The sequence below is a fragment of the Artemia franciscana genome, chromosome 15, assembly GCF_032884065.1.
Source record: "Artemia franciscana chromosome 15, ASM3288406v1, whole genome shotgun sequence".
NCBI classification, from domain to species: domain Eukaryota; kingdom Metazoa; phylum Arthropoda; class Branchiopoda; order Anostraca; family Artemiidae; genus Artemia; species Artemia franciscana.
The window spans coordinates 19,119,465-19,138,690 of NC_088877.1; the positions used below are offsets into that span (position 1 = coordinate 19,119,465).

Below are 19,226 nucleotides of genomic sequence, written 5' to 3' on the forward strand. Positions count from 1 at the left end.
TGTTTCTGTTTTCTGTTTCCGGTCTGCTTTAAAAGTAACTGCTTCCATTCTGTTAATACAAGAAAAAAAACAGAACAGAAACAGATGACCTGTTTTTTATTTACCTGTTCTGTTTCTGTTTTTATGATATCTAGTTCGTCCTGTTTCCGTTTTTTTTTACGGTTTTTTTTTCTGTTTCCGGTTTATTTTAGTGATACAAGAATGAGATATTTGGGAACTTGGTAAATATATCACAAATCATATAATTGACTTATCAAAAGAGCGAACATACCACTCGATGCCTTTTTTCATGCTCTTTACGAATATAATAATTGCTTTTATCGCAAATTCAATTTTAAGGACTTTTTAACCTAACCTAAAATAGCTATAAATAATTGTAGCACTGAGAAAACGTAGTATTATTTTGCCGAAAACGACCGAGAAAACGGCGCTGAGAAAGCGTTGCATTATTTTGTTGAAAACGACCGATAACTCATAATTTGATTGAAAATTCTTTATTTTTAAGAGCTCACAAATTGTTTAAATTTGAAATTGCGATAGAAGCAATTATTATATTCGTAAAGAACATAAAAAAGGGCATCAAGTGGTATGTTCACTTTATTAGTAAGTCAATCATATGAACTGTGAAATATTTACCGGAAACCTGATGGAAATGAGATATTTGGGAACTTTGAACTTATAAAATAGAGTTTTAAATCATAATTTGAAATTGTGAAGAAGCGTGATTACGCCTAATACAATTTTTAAAATTGGAACGTAAGTAAAAAGATGGAATTCATTTTGTCTAACATCTCAATTATTGCTGCTAAATGTTTCACAAGCACCTGAGCTTATGTAGCCCAAATTTTGACTGAGTTTGAGGGCAGACTAAACAAATGTACGGAAAAATATAGTTTAATTTTTTCAAATGCTGAGGTAGATACTCATGCATGGATTCATTTCGAGGTGTCGGGCGCAAACTCGTAGGAAAAATGCTAAAAGAGACAAATTAAAAAAAAAAACATATGGAGGGAATTTTGGGTTTGACACAAAAACACTAGGAAATGTATAAGAACGTGAAAGCAATCTTAACATTCTAAAAAGGCGTGTGGGCCCTAAAGCTCTTTCCCCTCCGCACATACCTGGCGCAAAATATTATTGTTTTTTCTATCATTATTTTCTATATTGTCGGCAACTAATGTGGTCCCCCTCCCTTCAAATTTATAAATGAATGAAAGTACTATCCTTTTTAAAAGTCTCTCCAATAGAATGTAACTTTTGGGCTTAAAATATATACGGTTTACTTTACCTTTTTCCTAAGACTTCATCTGTGACAACATTTTAGCTTTAAAGTATGTTCCCAGTCAAATTATATTTACAGTAAACCATTAGAAATAATAGTTTGTTGGGATAAACAAGGGCTCACAAATATGTTACTAAGCTCCTCTCTCCACCCTTCACACTTTTTAGGCATTAAAAATTCAGTGAAGACAGGTCTCAAATCTTTCAAGTCAGGGGTAAGTGGGGCAGCGGCGTTAGTTTGTTAAAATCTGGGGGGGGGGGAAATTGGAGCTGAATTTCCCAAGTTCAGTGAAAATGACATTGAGAAATTAAAAACGAGTCATACAGTACCATAAAGACAAAGGTATGCTAAAGAAAACTGATCTATTTCTGTGGATGCTTTAATTAATTAGGCCTGTCTTAGTTTTGACAATATTTTTGAAGGCACTAAGTTTCAGCTGGGAGGAGGGTAAACTTGGGTCTGAGTAGAAGTTGCCCCTCCCCCTGCCCCTTCGCAGGAAAGTGGAGGTAAGTAGTTGAATACCCTTTTCTAGGTTAATTTATAGATAGTAGATTGATTTACGAAGACTTCCAGAGACAGCGAAAGCGCAATGCTGACCTAGAAAGTGATCAAATAAGGTATATTTTAAACCAGAATTTTTCTTTTAAAATAAAAGTAAAAGCGAGTAATACAAGGGCATTTTTCTTAAAACGTAATATAAACCAACTTTCTTTTGTGAACTATAATCTTTAATTTCAGAACCCAATACTGTTATGTCGAAAAATTATTTATGTAGCCTCGCAGTTACAAGAGGCCACAATGCCGAGAGGTGGCGCGCATTCCTCCCTAAATATAGGATACACGCAATCAATGCACAATAAACGGTTATGCTCTAAGACAATTATTCGTTAGCTTCGTTTGATTGAGTTGATTCATTTGAAACTTTATTAATTTGTGCACAATAATGCAAAGTTAAGCACCATATATTACGGAGGAGGTCAATGAATATGTGGGGTTGTCCGGAGCCTTAAAAGTGCTTTTTTAGGCACGAATTTCCTAAATTTCATAGGGATGTTCTTCAGTAAATATGGAAGGGGGAGGGAATTTACCCCTACCATCATTTGAAAGAATATATTTGCATTCAGTGCACAACATAGGTGCTATGGGGTGATGGCTGTCCTTTCATTGTGGAAGTATTTTGAATGGGACATAAACTATTATTTTGAAACGCTTGTCATCACAGAATAGGTCAGAAAGTGGAAGGTATCACCTAAGAACAAGATACGTATGCAGAACCGTGAAATTGAAAACCGTGAAAATTATGATACGAAAATTCATTTTGGCAGCTCGGACCCATCCCCCAGCCTCAGACCCGCCAGGGATGACTATTATCCTCGAAGCATTGTTATACGAAAATTAAACTTAAATCGAACAATAGAGATTGAGGGATGACATCCACTGTCACATTAAAGAGAGCTTTGGTTATGATATTTAAAAAGAACATATATTAAACAAAAAAAGCAAATATAAAACTAATTCTTTTTCAAATGAAGGTAAAGAGCGACACTGAAACTGAAAACGACAAATATTTTTTATACATGAGGGGAGTTATCGCCTCCGCAATCTCCCACTGTTTACGCTAAAAAACTTAACTTTAACATAACTTTTATTTACAAAAATAAAGTTTAAAGTTTAACTTCAAATAAATTTTAAGTTTAAATAAAGTTTAAATTCGCTGAAAGCATGAGGGATTCTTATAATATGTTGACACTTTAGCGTATATATATAAAAAAAAAAATTTCAACTGAAAGTAAGGAGCAATATAAAAACTTAAAACGATCAGAAATTGTTGAATATATGAGGGGGTTCGCCCCCTCGTTAATATTTTGCCCTTTACGCTAAAGTTCGAATTTACGCTGAAAACCCCCCGCTTTTAAAGACTCTTTTGTACAGGTTTTTTGTTGTGGGGGGCTGCCGCCCCCCTAGCCCCCGGCTCTTGGCTTCGGAAAGGCCCTCTTTTAATTAACAAAACAAAAAACCTGTACAAAAGAGTCTTTAAAAGCGGGGGGTTTGGGGGGCGGCAGCCCCCCAACTGCCTCTCCTAATTCCTGTACGTTTTAAGGTTCGACTTTGGGACGCAGCCTCTTTAACTCTTTAAGAAAACGAAGTTTTTTTCATATTATTTCTGTACGTTTTCCTACAATCCATGGTGGATGTAATTTAATAATTCCTGTACTCCTCGTACAGGAATTAGGACTGCCTCTCCTAATTCCTGTACGTTTTAAGGTTCGACTTTGGGACGCAGCCTCTTTAACTCTCTAAGAAAACGAAGTTTTTTTTTTCATATTTTGTGAAAAAAAAACGCCCGATAAGGGACTTGAACCCTTGAACGCTCTACCGACTGAGCTAACCGGGCACGTTTGAAGTCGAAATACCTGCATGTGTATAAATATAACTTTTAAATAACTTTTAAGAATTTCAAAAATTAACATGGGCTCTTATGGGGAAATGGGTTTTTCTAAGCTAGAAAATCGGGGGGTTAAGATTTTCCGACGAAACTTTCCTGGAAAATTACTCGGAGAATTCCGCGTCGAATGAGCCTTCATACACCCAGATCCGATGTCGGCTGTGACCTGTAGGCGTGGCAGAAAAAAAAGGGTTTCTGTCATTTTTCTCAAATAAAAATTTTACGGATTAAGATAGAATTTTTTGAAGCTTTCAGTCAGTCTCACCATGTCGAGCTGATCATTTTGATGTACTTGAATATTGAAATTCGTAACTTTTAACAACAAAAAACTTAACATGGGCTCTTATGGGGAAATGGGGTTTTTCTAAGCTAGAAAATCGGGGGGTTAAGATTTTCCGACGAAACTTTCGAGCAAAATTACTCGGAGAATTCCGCGTCGAATGAGTCTTCGTACACCCAGATCCGATGTCGGCTGTGACCTGTAGGCATGGCGAAAAAAAAACAAAAACAAAAGGAGAACATGAACATTAAGTGGCTATGCGTGGTTTCTGGAAAACAGGGAAGGAGTTATCGGATCGAGCTGAAATTTCGCGGATATGCTCCTGGGCCCTAGGGGACCTTAACTTGTGAATTTCAGCCCGACGTTAAAGGGGGGGTAGAAACTTTCGGCCAGATTTTCCCCATGAAGGAAAAGTCGGAGGGGGATGAAATTTGGCAGGTTTCTTAGTTGGAGCTCGGGCTACGAAATGCATCCCTCCCATCCCTCTGTGACCACTGGAACCGAAGATCGCTTAACATTGTCGTGGTTCGCCTCTTTAAAGAGGCACGAGTGTGCCTCCTTGATTAAAATATAGGTATCCATGGTTAGACACTATATATTGCAAACTAACCGAGATGAAAACCAGGCAATGTCTCGGGTATGTCTCGTATAATACGTAAGTACCTAAATAGCTCTTTTGAAAGTACTTAAAAAAAACTTTAGCGTAAAGAGCGAGGTATTAATGAGGGGGCAAACCCTCTCTTATGCGTAATAATTTTTGTTTGTTTTAATTTTTAATGTTTCTCCTTATTTTCATTTAGAAAAAGAGCAATTTATTCAGTTTTTGCCCTGGAAAAAAAAACAAATAAACACGCATCCGTGATCTTTTTTCTGGCAAAAAATACAGAATTTCACATCCACCTCATATACAAGATAGTTTCTGTCCAATTTTAGTCTTTGTTTCGCTCGTTACCTATACTTGAGTTTTATATTTCAATGATACGCGGCATGTAAAATGATTATTGCTGCGTTCCCTAGTGGTTGAAAATCCAAGAGTATGTGTGAAAAAGGGTAAAATCTCGTGAAACAGGGGAAACAGTGAGATAAATGTAGCTTTGAGCACGTACAAAGAAATTAATTTTTCAGGGGGAGGCATCTGAATGTCAAAGACAAGGACTAAAGTTTATAATCAATATGATGTTTTTTGTTTTTTTTAAGTAGAGAGAGAAGCTAGGCTCACACTCTGCACCTCCCTCCCCGTATTTGTAACTGTATGTCTCCCCCATAAAATTTTGGGATGAATCTGACGTAGACTGTTTTTTTTTTCAGTTTGTGATAACAGTGTAGATACTTTGAGTTTAGCTAGCAAATGCCAAGTGAAGGGGTAAGAGTCAAGAAAGGGGCTCTTCTAGGTGGTCAGTGTTCACGTAGCGATCTAGTTAATGCTTATTCTAAGGATGTAATCTCGTTCTTGCAGGGAAAAGGGCAATGCGTCATGTCCTCCTGATTATAGCTTCGATAACACACATGGCAATAGCAAACCTACCTCGTGACAAAAAAGACTTTTTTTGCAAGAATTGCGGTGTCAATAAGGTTCATTTGTATGGCGTCATTCAATGGTTCTTTTAACTTTTTTTTTACTTTTATTTACAAAAATATAAACTATTACAGATATAAATCACTAGGCTAGGGACAAATTTAAATTTTGCTAACGCGTAGCGATTAACTACACAAACATTCCTAAAAGCCATCCTAAATTAAAAATAGTAATAAAAAATACCTACATAAATGTTTCAAGAAGCATCCTACACTAATTAAAGTAATAATGAAAGGAAAAAAAGACAATCACCTTCTCTCAAACACCCCCAGGGTAACAACCCTGATCCAAATACAACTCCCTTCATCCAGCACCTTCAATCTGCTCCTCCCTCCAGCCCCATAATTCACTCCAACCCCCAAATAAAAAATTATTCCCAAACAAATACTCTTTTAATCTTTTTTAAACTGTGGGAGGTGCTCAGCCTCCTTAACACTCACAGGAAGTGAATTCCATAAAGAACGGCCACTTTTTAACTTCAAAGCAAAACCAGATTTTACACTATATACTATACACTGTACTCTAAATATTAGACGCAAATGGCAATAGCGTACTTTTTTTTCCTTTTGTAAAATTTGTGCTGCCAGTATTATAATGATCCGAGCTAAGTCTGTTTAATTATACTTTCTGCCATTTGAAATGGTCGAGAAAGTAAAATATTAGCTCTTTTTATTCTGTTTAATTATATAATAATAATAATTATAAATAAATAAAACAAAAATCTCAGTATAAAGTAAATGTAATGTTTTATTTATGTCTTTTTCCGAGTGTTAAGCGTTCTTTTCGATGACATTTTTTTTCAAGTATTAAGTACTAACAATAGGTTAATGCAGTGTTTCATTTAAGCGTTTTATGATGATTGCTGATCAAAGTTTATGTTATTTGTGTCTTTTGTTTATGTTATTGTACTGTATTCATGGCTGTATATTTGGCTTTAAAATACACTTATCCATCTATCTATACTTTCTACCATTTGAAATGGTCGAGAAAGTAAAATTTTAGCTGTTTTTATTTTGAAACATCAGTTTATTGATTTGAAAGGAGACAGCGATCAAAATTTAAAATTTAAACGCATTTCTGATGTCTAAATATTTCGTATAAACTCACGCTAAACAGTTTCCTAATGTATCTACAATGTTTCAATTCATATCTAAATATAACCTCAAGAGTCTTGACAGAAACCCCATAGTTTTTGTTGGTATTTCGATTACCCCCACTTAGAACCAACAACCAGCAAGGGGTCTTTTGACACTGGCCAGTTTGCCATAATGGCATGCTGCTAAGCCAGTCGGAGCCCTTTTACCTGGATAAATCAGGTGGAATGATTTTGGGGTACACCCAGGGACGCAACAGAGAAGCTCGTGATTACGGGGTAGGAAGAAAGAATAAAACCCTTTGTGATGATAGATTACCGGGTTACTACCCCCGACTTGATTACTGAATGATATATTCTTTTAGGTTTGAATGGGAAGTGAATTAATCACAGGATGCTGTTATTTCGTTCAATTTTTTGGGTCGCAGCAGTTCAGTTTCTCAACGCCCAGGACTCATCGGATGAAGGTAGTAAAAATTGTTTTGTTATTGTTTGCCATTTTTCTAATTAAATTGTAGTAAACCACTATTTTCTATATCATTTTTGCCCGTGTCTTAGTTCGACCAAAATAAAATGAGCAGAAGAAAAATCGACAAAAAACAAAACTGAAAGACATTTAGAAACATTTGAATGGGTTTAGTATAATAAACTGAACAGTCTTTTTCATTTATTATATTCAGCATAAATGTTCAGTTAGTATCATGTTCAGTATAAATAAGCTGAACAATCGTATTTAACTTATGGCTATCAAATCAATAACTAGATTCCTATTTTAACTGAATTATTGTCTTATCTTAAGTAATATCAGGCAGCGCAATACCATTGCTAAAGTAAAGAGCGAAGTGGGCACAATGTACCATTTTTTTTTTTTTGGGGGGGGGGGTTCTTAGACCAAGTCAATTCGTATAAAAGGAAAATTAAAAGGTCCAGAAGTTATGTCTTTGAGGATGACACACCTCCCCACAGTCCTCAGGTGTGAGTTTTAGTTTGTGCCCTGGGGACATATGAGGTTTTTATAGAAAGAATGGTCATAGGAACTTCGAGGGGGCTCATTGGTAATCAGAAGTTCTAGTGTACTTTTTAGTTTCGAAGTGATCGGAGGGCGGATTACCCCCCCCCCACCCTCTCCCCACACACCCCGGATTTTCATGAAATGCATCTGATGGAACTTTGAGATGACATTTTGTTGTCGTAGAAACTTTGAAAAGAGCTCATTTGATTGAAAAATAAAAGGTTAGTGCCCTTTTTAATAGTCGAAAGTGATTGGAGGGCAACTAACCCCGTACCACGCCCACCATTTCCCCAAATATTTTCTCAATTCTGGTGTACTTTCTGTTCTCCTCTGGGATTTGAATTAATAGGAAACGACCTTTCAATCCAGAAAATATTGCAAAAACCTAAATTTGGAATTCCAATTCCCCTTTCCCCCTCTTTTTCCGGAAAAAGGGGTATTTCTGCACGACGGATTTTAGCGGATTTTGGATATGTTATTAAGCATTTTTTTTTTCTGATTGTTCTGGCGCCAAAAACAAGTTTGTTGCTCAAGAGCCGAGGTTTAGCCTTTTTTCGGGATTTTGACGGCCTAAAGTTGAAGCCTAACAAGTCTCAAATCGCTTTTGATATTTTTTGCTCATAATTAAATCCACCAGTAGTCTTAGTAACAGAAAAATCTTCATTCTTTAAAATTAGAAAAACAATACAATTTGCACTCATAAACTAACGCTAACGTTATAGGACATAACATGATAATTAATTCATTACGCCGCTAAAAATAGCCTCGGAAGTTGCGAATACTTTATTTAAAAAAGTTTTTACTTAGCTTATACGTAGCACAGTAATAAAAATTTCGGAATAGGACTAAACAGATTACAGTATGTATGGCTTAAAGTGCGAAAGCGAGTTTATTTAATAAATCTAAAAATTGTTCTGACTCAGGATCTTATCCCAGGGGACCGGACTGGGGCTGGCCCCCCTGATGACTTGTATTAAAAAAATAATTTATGCTTATATAACTTGCATGTAATTCGCATGTTTTTCTGTTCTGACACCATGCCAAAAGTAAATAACTGCCCTCACTTTGGAACACCCCTCCAAAGAAAACAACTACGCTCCTATTAAGCGCCTTAGTTGACTTATTAAAGAATGAAAAAAGAAGCAAAAAATGATAACCGTCTTCCCTTTTTTTGTTAAAAATGTGGTTTTTAATCTTGGCTGTAAAATTTTGGTTTGTAGAAAATTTTTGGGTGAGACCTAGCCCAAATCGGTTATTCGTAATGCAAAATTGCTTTTCTTATCATCTTCGAATCGTTGGTTCAATTAGAGCTAATGCTGGATTTTTTTTCTTGGTAATAAAACCGTAAATATTATTTTTGAAGCAGACTGAAGCCGAACTTGTTTGCTTCAGTTTTTTGACATTTTTGATTAAACATAGGCTGATTCTAACATGAATTGGCTAACCAGCTATAAGTACAGTGCAAACCTAACAACCCTAATGTAGACTGAACAGACTAGGTGACCACTATTACCTATTTGCAGTTCTTGTCGCGAATGCATTGTACTAAATTTTTAATTTTTCTGTAAAATAAAATTATTTTTAGAACTTAAGCCTCTCAAGCACTGATATAAGATCTTACCAGGTCATGCAAGAACCAAAAACTATGACATGATCGTAATATCATCATTTCAAGGTTTTATGTTTTTTGGGATCGCATCATGGGGCCCCAGAGTCAAGTTGATGTTTGCTTTTACACACGTAAATATATTTCTATTTTGGAGGGTGTAGAACATTGGTGGGAGAGGGACAACTTCAAAAGACCACTAGAAATCGAGGTATTATACAAACCATATTGGAAAATATAGGTAACATCGTAATAATATCTGGATTTTAAAATAAGGCCTTGATCCAGAAGCCCCTTCCCCCTGTGGATGTTTCTGCTAGCTTTCTTTGCTAAGTCTGCAAAGCTGCTATTTTTCAACCATGTGGTTTGAATTTGAGTGACGCCAGAAACAGATGTCTATTTCTCCCTCTAATATACCCTTCATGCGAACTATATCATTAGTTCAAATGACCGAATCAGTACCAGTGATCATTGAAATGATAGTTCGAATCTGCTTATATGTTGCAAACACACCCCTGCATCTCTGAGATTAAGTGAAACTCCAAAGTGAACCAGGCAACTTGTGGAATTAGCTTCAAGTTTCGTATTTCAAAACAAAACGATTAGTGATCTAGAGTGGTAGGGCTTCTGGCATAGTCTGTTAATGGCTGTTGTCTTTGCGTAATTGCATGCTATGGAAGAACTTTCTAGGATAAATTTTAAAATGTTCTCACGTTCCTAATTCTTCCTTGAATAATAGTGCATGCTGGAAACCTATTAGAAGCAGTAACCTTTGGCTCAAACTCGATAAAATTTATATTTATATGTCATGCGTAATTTAGCCTCTTAGTTGGCAAATAAACAAAGTTCACTTTTTACTTTTAGAAAAGAAAAAATCAGTTTCAAAGCGTTTAATGAACTCCTTAACTTATTTTTTTCAAACCCTATTTCCTGAAAATAAAGATTGATGTCATATCCTGATAGGTTAATACTTGGTTTAAATGTTTTAAAGTGTCTGAGAACACATACTGAGCAAAAGAATTATTTATAAAAATTCCCAAATAATCTACTCTTTGTCAATCTTGATATGAATGTTATATAATCAGGCAGTTTATGGTGATGAACTGTAAGGAACGAGTTATATGCGTCAATAGTAGCCAAAACTGGAATTTGAATACAGTATACGGTGTGTATCAAAAGAATTTCCATTTTTTGTGCATTTTTGAAGACCACACTGCCTTTCCATGACGTACAAATGACAGTTCAATAAGGAAAAATCCTTTTATTTGACAGTGAAACAGGCAAAAGACCTCTGGATATTTCGATCACATATGTAGTGGCCGTCTTCAGTAGATAAACTGAATTCAGTCTGCTGAAGACGGCCACTGCATACGTGACCGAAATATTCTGAGTTGTTTTGAATGTTTCACTCTCAAATAGAAGGATTTATTCTCGAACTGTTATGTGTATTTCAAATATGTAAAGTTTTTTGGGTCTAAAAGTACCATTTTCAATCCCTTAAATGCTAGGTGTGCAAACTTTTGTATTGTTTATGTCATGAGCACGTGTTTATTTTAATTTTTTCCATTGCGGCCAAACTGGGCCTCGCTTCAAAATTTCAAAACGCTTGTTTCAATCAGAAAGGTTCAAGTATAAAAGAATATGTCACCGAAAGTAGCGTGACCAGTATTTTGTCAGGGGCATGGGACTAAAACTTATGAAGAATTGCTGGCTTTATATAGAAGTGTGAATAAGACAAATTTTCGAAGAAACATAGGCTTGGCCTACATTGTTGACCTCAGGATCTTTCTCGTACTTGGGTCAAGAGGATTTATATTTTTCAAAAGACATTGCAGAGAGATAACCCCTGCTTATGTGGTTGACAAATTTTAGGTAAAACGATTTACCAATGACTGGCGAACACGCTTCAAAAATCGCTGTCTTTCTAAATATTCTTGAAATTGGAGGTGGAGTTTGGGTCCAGGCCCCTGCTTTTGGCCTTCAATAATGGCTATTATTTGTTTCTTGAATAATCTACCAGTCAAAAGGGGCATAATACCCATATATTTATGAAAGCTGGAGAGAGAAATTACCTGGTCCCTGATTTTTTGGCACTCTAATTATATAGACTATAGAATCCTTCAATTATTTACTTGAAGGTCATATGTAAAAAAGTATGCAGTTACCAAGTTACCATATTTTCGAAATACTGCCCTCATCTGATCATCTAAGAAATATAGCTTAATTGCGAAACGATTCCCTGAACGCTAAGGGGTCGAAAGATGTGTGACTATCCCTAATTGTATAAAATTGGGGGAGGGCTTAGAATCCATGGTCCTGCAATCACGTAGACCAGAAATTGTGGATAATCCTGATATGAATTTGGTAAAACACGCTTACCACTCTACGAAAATTAACATCTAAACTAACAAATTTTTTTTTTATGTATTTCTTAAAGGAAACAAGCGTTTGGGACTTCCGGATCTCAGCAGGAATGAGTTCCGAGCACGTCCCAGAATCGTGGCCAGCCCAAAGTCTGAATAAACCAAGGGAGTGGCCAGGACCATTACACCATCCTGGTTACGAACTGCGTACGGATTGACTGTTGTCACTATTTGAAGCAGTCAATAAAAAACGATAGGAGCTCTCCGTGAAAGTACTGGTAGGCTATGCCAGTAAAGATAAGGATAAAATATAAATATCCTTCAAAGGAGATCGATAGGAGTACTAGTAGTGCATTGTAGGACTCGAGTCGCTTGAAGGTGGCTGGAGATGGAAATTTAGATATCCACATAGACGAAATGTAATGCGGATAAGGATAAATACGAGAGAAGTATAAAGATGGAATATAGAAAAGGGAAATACTCGTTTCAGTTTTGGGTGATTCCAAGTCCACGTGGAACTTGGATCTTGTGTGTAAGACTGTCGAAACCTGTCTTTACATCAAGAAACATTGCTGCATAGATAATACAAAAATCTAGAGATTATCGTATAAATTGAAGAAGTCTATTGCATGCATGTTCCTTGAATGCTGTGCATGAAACCCGAACTGATGCTAATTTAAAAAAAAATCTTTGCTTCTAGATAGTATTAAATAAAAAAAAAACTAATTTTTTTAGCTGAAAGTAAGGAGCGACATTAAAACTTAAAACGAACAGAAATTACTCCGTATATGAAATGGGTTGTCCCCTCCGCAATCCCTCGCTCTTTACGCTAAAGCTTTTAATTGTTTTAAAAAGTAGAATTGTGGCAAAGAGTCAAACTTCAGCGTAAAGAGCGAGGGATTGCGGAGGGGACAACCCATTTCATATACGGAGTAATTTCTGTTCGTTTTAAGTTTTAATGTCGCTCCTTACTTTCAGCTAAAAAAATTAGTTTTTTTTTTTATTTAATTTCTGAACGTTTTTGAATTAATGCATGTTTGGTTTTGGCTCTCTGCACATAAATTATTAAAATGAAACTTGTATATTAATTCTTTTTTTGGCTAAATGGCTTTCTCTTAGTTTTGATCTGACGATTTTGAGAAATAAGGGGTGGAGAAGGAGGCCTAGTTGCCCTGCAATTTTTCGGTTACTTAAAAAGGCAACTAGAACTTTTAATTTTTAATGAACGTTTTTATTAGTAAAAAATACACGTAACCTAAGAATTAACTTACGTAACAAACTTTCATAACCTTATATTTTTATTATGTATACGAGGGGGTTTTTACCCTCGTTAATACCTCGCTCTTTACACTAAATCGTAAGTTTTGTCCCAATTCTTTAAGAATGACCCCTGAATCAGAAAGGTCGTAGAATAAATAGTTGAAATTACTAAAAATACTTTAGCATAAAGAGCAAGGTATTTATCTCCTCCTAAATACCTCGCTCTTTATGCTAAAGTATTTTTAGAACCCCTCATATGCGTAATTATCACTGTTCGTTTTAAGTTTCAATGCTACTTCTTCCTTTCATTTGAAAAAACGTTTTCATGTTTATTTTTCATTGTTTTCTTATAGTAATGCTAGAGAACCCTGCGCCCTTTTCATTGAATTTTTCTTCCCCCATAACAGATTCCTCCAAGGAAAGATCATCCAACATAGCCCCCTCTCCTCAGCCCCACCCCCAAACAAAATAAAATCCCCCTGAAAACGTCTGTACACTTCCCAATAACCATTACTATATGTAAACACTGGTCAAAGTTTGTAACTTGCAGTCCCTCCCCCAGGGATTGTGGGGGAGTAAGTCATCCCCAAAGACATAGTTATAATGGTTTTCGACTATGCCGAACAAACTGGCTATCTCAAAATTTTGATCCGTTGACTTTGGGAAAAAATGAGCGTGGGAGGGGGCCTAGATGTCCTCCAATTTTTTTGGTCACTTAAAAAGGGCACTAGAACTTTTCATTTCCGTTAGAATGAGCCCTCTTGCGACATTCTAGGACCACTTGGTCGATACGATGACCCCTGGGAAAAACAAACAAATAAACACGCACCCGTGATTTGTCTGCTGGCAAAAAATACAAAATTCCACATTTTTGTAGATAGGAGCTTGAAACTTCAATAGTAGGGTTCTTTGATACGCTGAATCTGATGGTGTCATTTTCGTTAAGATCCTACGACTTTTAGGGGGTGTTTCTCCCTATTTTCTTAAATAAGGCAAATTTTCTCAGGCTCGTAACTTTTGATGGGTAAGACTAAACTTGATGAAACTTATATATTTAAAATCAGCATTAAAATGCGATTCTTTTGATGTAGCTATTGATATCAAAATTCAATTTTTTAGAGTTTTGGTTACTATTGAGCCGGGTCGCTCCTTACTACAGTTCGTTACCACGAACTGTTTGAAAGAATTTAAAGTAAAGAGCAATAAGACGCTCTGGCCTTTAGAAAAACTAGATGACGTTAGCCTTACTCCTATTTGCTGTAATTTCCGTTAGTGTTTGGGTTGGCTTGATTAATCACTAAAATTTTTGTTCCTTTTGAATCTCATTTATCCGTTGATTTTGATTTCTGTCCATTTTAAGTTCGAGTTGTTACTTGACTTTATATCTGCTCGTTTTCGTTATAACGAAGCATTGTTTGAAAACTTTTTTTGAAAAGTTCTGTTTAAGTTAATATTAAAAAAAAAAAAAAAACAGAGATAAAATCAAATGAAAAGTAGAATTAACAATGAACATATACCTATAAATAAGCAAAATATGAAATGGACACAAACTAAAAGAAACGATAAAGTAAAATTTAAAGCGAACAGAAATCACCTTAATTTGGTTGGGCTGTCACCTTTCTTGAACTCCCTAAGTCCAATGAGTGTCGTTTGTTCTTTACTGAAAACTAAACAGATCTCTCAAAAATCGTCAACTGTTTTTTTAAAAGCTATGGTAAGCTATCAGTTTTTTTTTTAAATATTGAATGAAATTGAATTAAAGGGGGAAGGCTAAGAGAACAAGTATACTTTTATAATAGTAGGAATAAATTAATTATCAGAACTGGATTTGCCCTGTGATGTTTTTTTTCTTCGGACGAATTTGACTTGTATATAGTTTTTTTTTTATCTTCTAATGCATTAAAACGCTATTCAATATATGTTATTTACTCCAACAACATAATAGAATGGAGGTAAAAAAAATTGTTAGTGTATATCATTTAGTGTCAGATTTTAGACTAGACACGATTGATTTTTTCGTCCGTTTAAAAATATAGGAAAACCAAAGCCCCTTAAAGTGTCATACTTAGTCTCTGTCTTTTCACGTTCATCGATGACAGACTAGATAAACTTTTAAAAATAGATCAACATGACCAGGTGAAAAATGTCACAATTCCGACAAAGCATAATTATTTGACTGTTGAATATTCCCTCCTGTGTAGTGAAGATCTTGCGGAGATAATCTGATTCCACGTCAAGTTGACATTGTCGTAAATGGCCATGGAACGTTCCCTGCTCTAGTGTTTAGTGAATACTGCAGCAATTAATTTTTGGCAAATTCAGACTCCTTTTGAAGCAGAAAAAATGGCGGACACGGTTTTAAACAAATTCATAGAAGAAGATCAAATCAGAAGCAGATCATAAAGTGCATTTTGAATGGGGACAGAAATTGGTTGTGCAAACTTATAAGGCGGTTTGCGACACTTTTGGCAAGCCAAAATACACATTAGAACGATTGGCTATCTTTTTCACTTGTTTTCCTCAACTTACTGACTTTTTTCGTTTATGGAATTCTAAGTTAGGTCAATTTAATATCTCTGCTATGTAAATCCCAATCCGTGTTAAGCCCCTTGTTTTCACTAATATTCATAGATTATCGACAAAAATGGTTTTCTACTTTTCATTTGACTTGAAAACAAATATATATATATATATATATATATATATATATATATATATATATATTTATATAGGGTTTTGATTTGTTCAAAAAGTACCCTATCTTTTTCTCAGTCACAGAGGAAGTTCGAAAGTGAAGTATTGCATGGACCATGCTTATTTCTATTAGCGTCTTCGATGCTAGAAATTTCTTTCATTTGATCCCCTGACTAGCTTTTAAGAAATGTTGAAGATCTAAAAAAAAAAAAAATTGAAAAAATGTGAAAGGCATTTCTCAGTTTTCACACTTCTGTTAAATGAATATCTTGTAACATACCACCTTCTGGATTACCACACCATAGTGTTTCTTGAAGGGACGTAGAAATGGTGGTTAAAGCAAATAAGCAGGTCAATATGCTATTAGGCCCAAATTCTTTACATTTTTTTCACAATTTTGAGTTCAATTCTCCTGATAGCGTCATTATTACGAGTGTATCTTCTTGAAACGCCATAGAACGACTAGATTTGAACCTTTTTTTCTGGTATGTTTAATCATTCCGCATTTCACCTCGTAACTTTAAATACAAGTACTGAAAACAAAATTTTCTCATTCTGTTGTGACACTCTGTCCAATTGAAGTGCAAAGGCTTTCAGGGCTGACTTGGCCCTACAGTTGGTTGGACCCCTTCTAAGTACCAAAAAGGCCGCTGGATAAGGACAACTGCAAAGTTATAGACCTACTTTTTACTTTGTTGAAATACAAGACCCCTCACACTTCTGAGAAGTAATTTCAGCATTCTTCCTCATGTCCATCCCTCCCAGAGCAATAAACAAATACTTTAGAAACACTTTCTTGGATGTTGGCTGCTTTTGACAGGCCCTATATTGAACCTGTATCCTTCTTAGCCTTGATGAAAAATTCCAGTGTGCGATATACACCGTTTAAAACAAAATCCTTAGTAGGATTTGTCCGGGAAAAAAAAAGATATATTGCGTTTCTATAGAAGTTAATGAACCGTAGATTATTTGAAATGGTTTGTAAAAAAGAAAGCTTACTCTGGAGATTAAGAAGACGTAACCAAGGCAACCACAATCCGGTTTAATTACTTCTTTTTTTGGAAAGATACACAGATTTCCAACCTTGACAACTATAAACGGTTTTCGTGACCCCGATTATCGAAAATCATGTATATCTCTTTCGGTTTTGAGGCAGATATATCTTTTTTATAGCAGTATCCGTAGCACCATGAGCTGTTTGATAATGGGCTGCTAGTGTTGAAAATACTTCCGTGTAAAATGGCGGAAACAACTTTTGAGGTGTTTTAAGGATGTGTCTATAGGGAAAGACCTTCCCTTGAAACAAACCCGTATCCAAGGGAGTCAGGGGGATTAGAACCCTCCCCGAAATGTTTTTACGACTCGCAAAAACGCAAAAAAAGTGAACATAAACAAATTTTGGATGCATTTTTTGTAATGCCCCTCCCCTCCCAAAATTTTTTTTGGATATGGCCCTGTCTTGAAGTCTCTAAGTTTTGTGATTTCCTTATAAGTTATTGTATTTTTTATTTCAAGACTTTTTCTGGCTTTAATTTTAGATTTACACCCTGCCTTCAAAGGAAATTCCTACATACGTGTCTGTTTGGAGATGGCCTAAGCTAGGAATTCGTTACATCAGTTGCCAAGTGCGAGCCGCTAGTGGTAACGAACTATAAGTAAAGAGTGACCAGTGTCAATGGTAACTGAAGCTCTGAAACAAAAGTAGCTTTAATAACAAAATATAAATAAAAAAAAATCTGTTTTTCTTTGAGATTGCAAAATTACGAATTCACAGAGTTTAAATTATCTATAAAACCCAAGAAGGGGAGGGGTAATCTTGGAGAAAATTCACCTCTCCAAATTCAGATATTACGCTCTTATTTCTAAAAACACAAAGTCTTTCTGAGAGGGCTGTGTCATGGACGCCTGTTTATTTCTTCATTACTTTCCCCAGGGACCCTACCAAATCAGTTTTCCTTGAATATCAGGAGAGGGCTTGTTAACATAGAAATTTGAAGTGCTATTGCTTTTTACGTAATAAAAGAGATTGCTCATCGTACTGTTACATAATTATTTTATCCCAGAAAGGTACAAATTGCTATCGAGTGAAAACTCTGAGAGGTTGGCTTAGAAATATCCAAGGTTTATGCACATAGCCTCCCAGTTTCTGATGCTATACTGCATCAGAATTCGTCCTAAACATATAAAATCCTTGCAAAGGGAACGGTGCATTACATGGAACACGTATTTAGTTTCGCTAACAATTACACATTGAAAAAGTTAAAACACTTTAAAAAAATGGTTGTTCGAATCCATGGCCTTTGTAAGAAAATCCTGTTTTGGTCTCTGAAAATTGCTCATGGTTGTTTATTTTAGCGAAATACTACTTTTATGTGTTTAGTTGCTAAATAAGTTCATTCACATTGCTTTATTAGTCTGCCCCCTATCAAATATTAGTGATTCTATAGTTTCAAATATTTTTTTATGTACTTCGACTGTTTTTCCACCCCCCCCCCAAAAAAAAGGATTTGTGCATTGGGAATTGGCTCTCCAACTTTCGATATACATGCCAAGTGTTATACATGCCAAGTGTAAAACAACTCATTCCTTAGCAGCGAATTAAATAAAAAAAACAAGTTTTTTTAAATGAAAGTAAGAAGCAACATTAAAACTTAAAACGAACAAAAATTACTCCGTATATGAAAGGGGCTTTTCCTCCTCAACGCCCCGCTCTTTACGCTGAAGTTTGAATCTTTCTCTTAGCTCTATTTTCAAAACAGTAAGAAACTTTACCACGTTACCACGAACTCGCTACCACGAACTGTTTGAAAAAGCTAGGCTGGCATTAAAAACCTGTTTTTAAATCATTTTCTTTCATTTCATTGAATTGCCTCGTTTCATAACAATTTATTTTTCAGTCCTGGTTGAATTTCGCTGAGGTAAGGATGCTGGGACTGTTTTGAAAAACTGTTCATTTTAGTTCTATTGATTTTATCCTCTCGTAAGTTGTTTTTTCTTATTTGTATTGCTGAGGACGGCCCTTGGACACAGGGCCGAAATATTCATTCTAATTTCTTTCCCACTGTCTTAAAAAATTCCCTATTGTTCTTCTTGTTTTTGGTGTTTGTGATGGAAAGGCAGTGTGGTCTTCACCGTTATTTATAACTCATTCCTCAATTTTGATTCCGCTCCTGTGGGGATAATGCTTTTTTAAATCAATTTGTTTCTTTTTCAGCTTTAAATCTGCTTCTAGACCCTCTGGTAGGAACTGGAAAACCAAGTAGTTCCATGCCTGTGTTCTTAGAAGAACCTGAAGATAGCTTTGTTATCAAAAATAAGGCTGCACAACTTTCTTGTCGCGCAGCAAATGCTCTTCAATTATATTTTACTTGTAACGGTGAAGCCCTGAGAGGTAAACAACATAGTCTGCACGAATATGTTGATCCAATGACTGGCATACGCCAAGTTGAAATAAAGGCAGACATTACTAGAAACGCTGTAGATGAATATTTTGGTGATTTTACTTGTGAGTGTGTAGCTTGGTCATCGGTTGGACAGCAAAGGAGCAGAAGGGCGAAAATCAATGTTGCAAGTAAGTACCTCCCTTTTGTTTCGTTCTTTTTTTTGTGAGTTTT

At 35.6% G+C, this 19,226-nt stretch overlaps 1 protein-coding gene across 2 annotated transcripts in view; it reads left to right on the forward strand.

Annotated features, from left to right (window-relative positions):
- Positions 1-19,226, forward strand: part of LOC136036141 (netrin receptor UNC5C-like) — a 111,876-nt gene that overhangs the window by 544 nt on the left and 92,106 nt on the right. For both annotated transcript variants that reach the window (XM_065718173.1, XM_065718174.1), the window contains exons 2-3: positions 7,043-7,144; positions 18,827-19,183. In XM_065718173.1, the coding sequence (XP_065574245.1) occupies positions 7,072-7,144; positions 18,827-19,183 (430 nt within the window). In that variant the 5' untranslated portion in view covers positions 7,043-7,071. The remainder of the gene's footprint in view (positions 1-7,042; positions 7,145-18,826; positions 19,184-19,226) is intronic.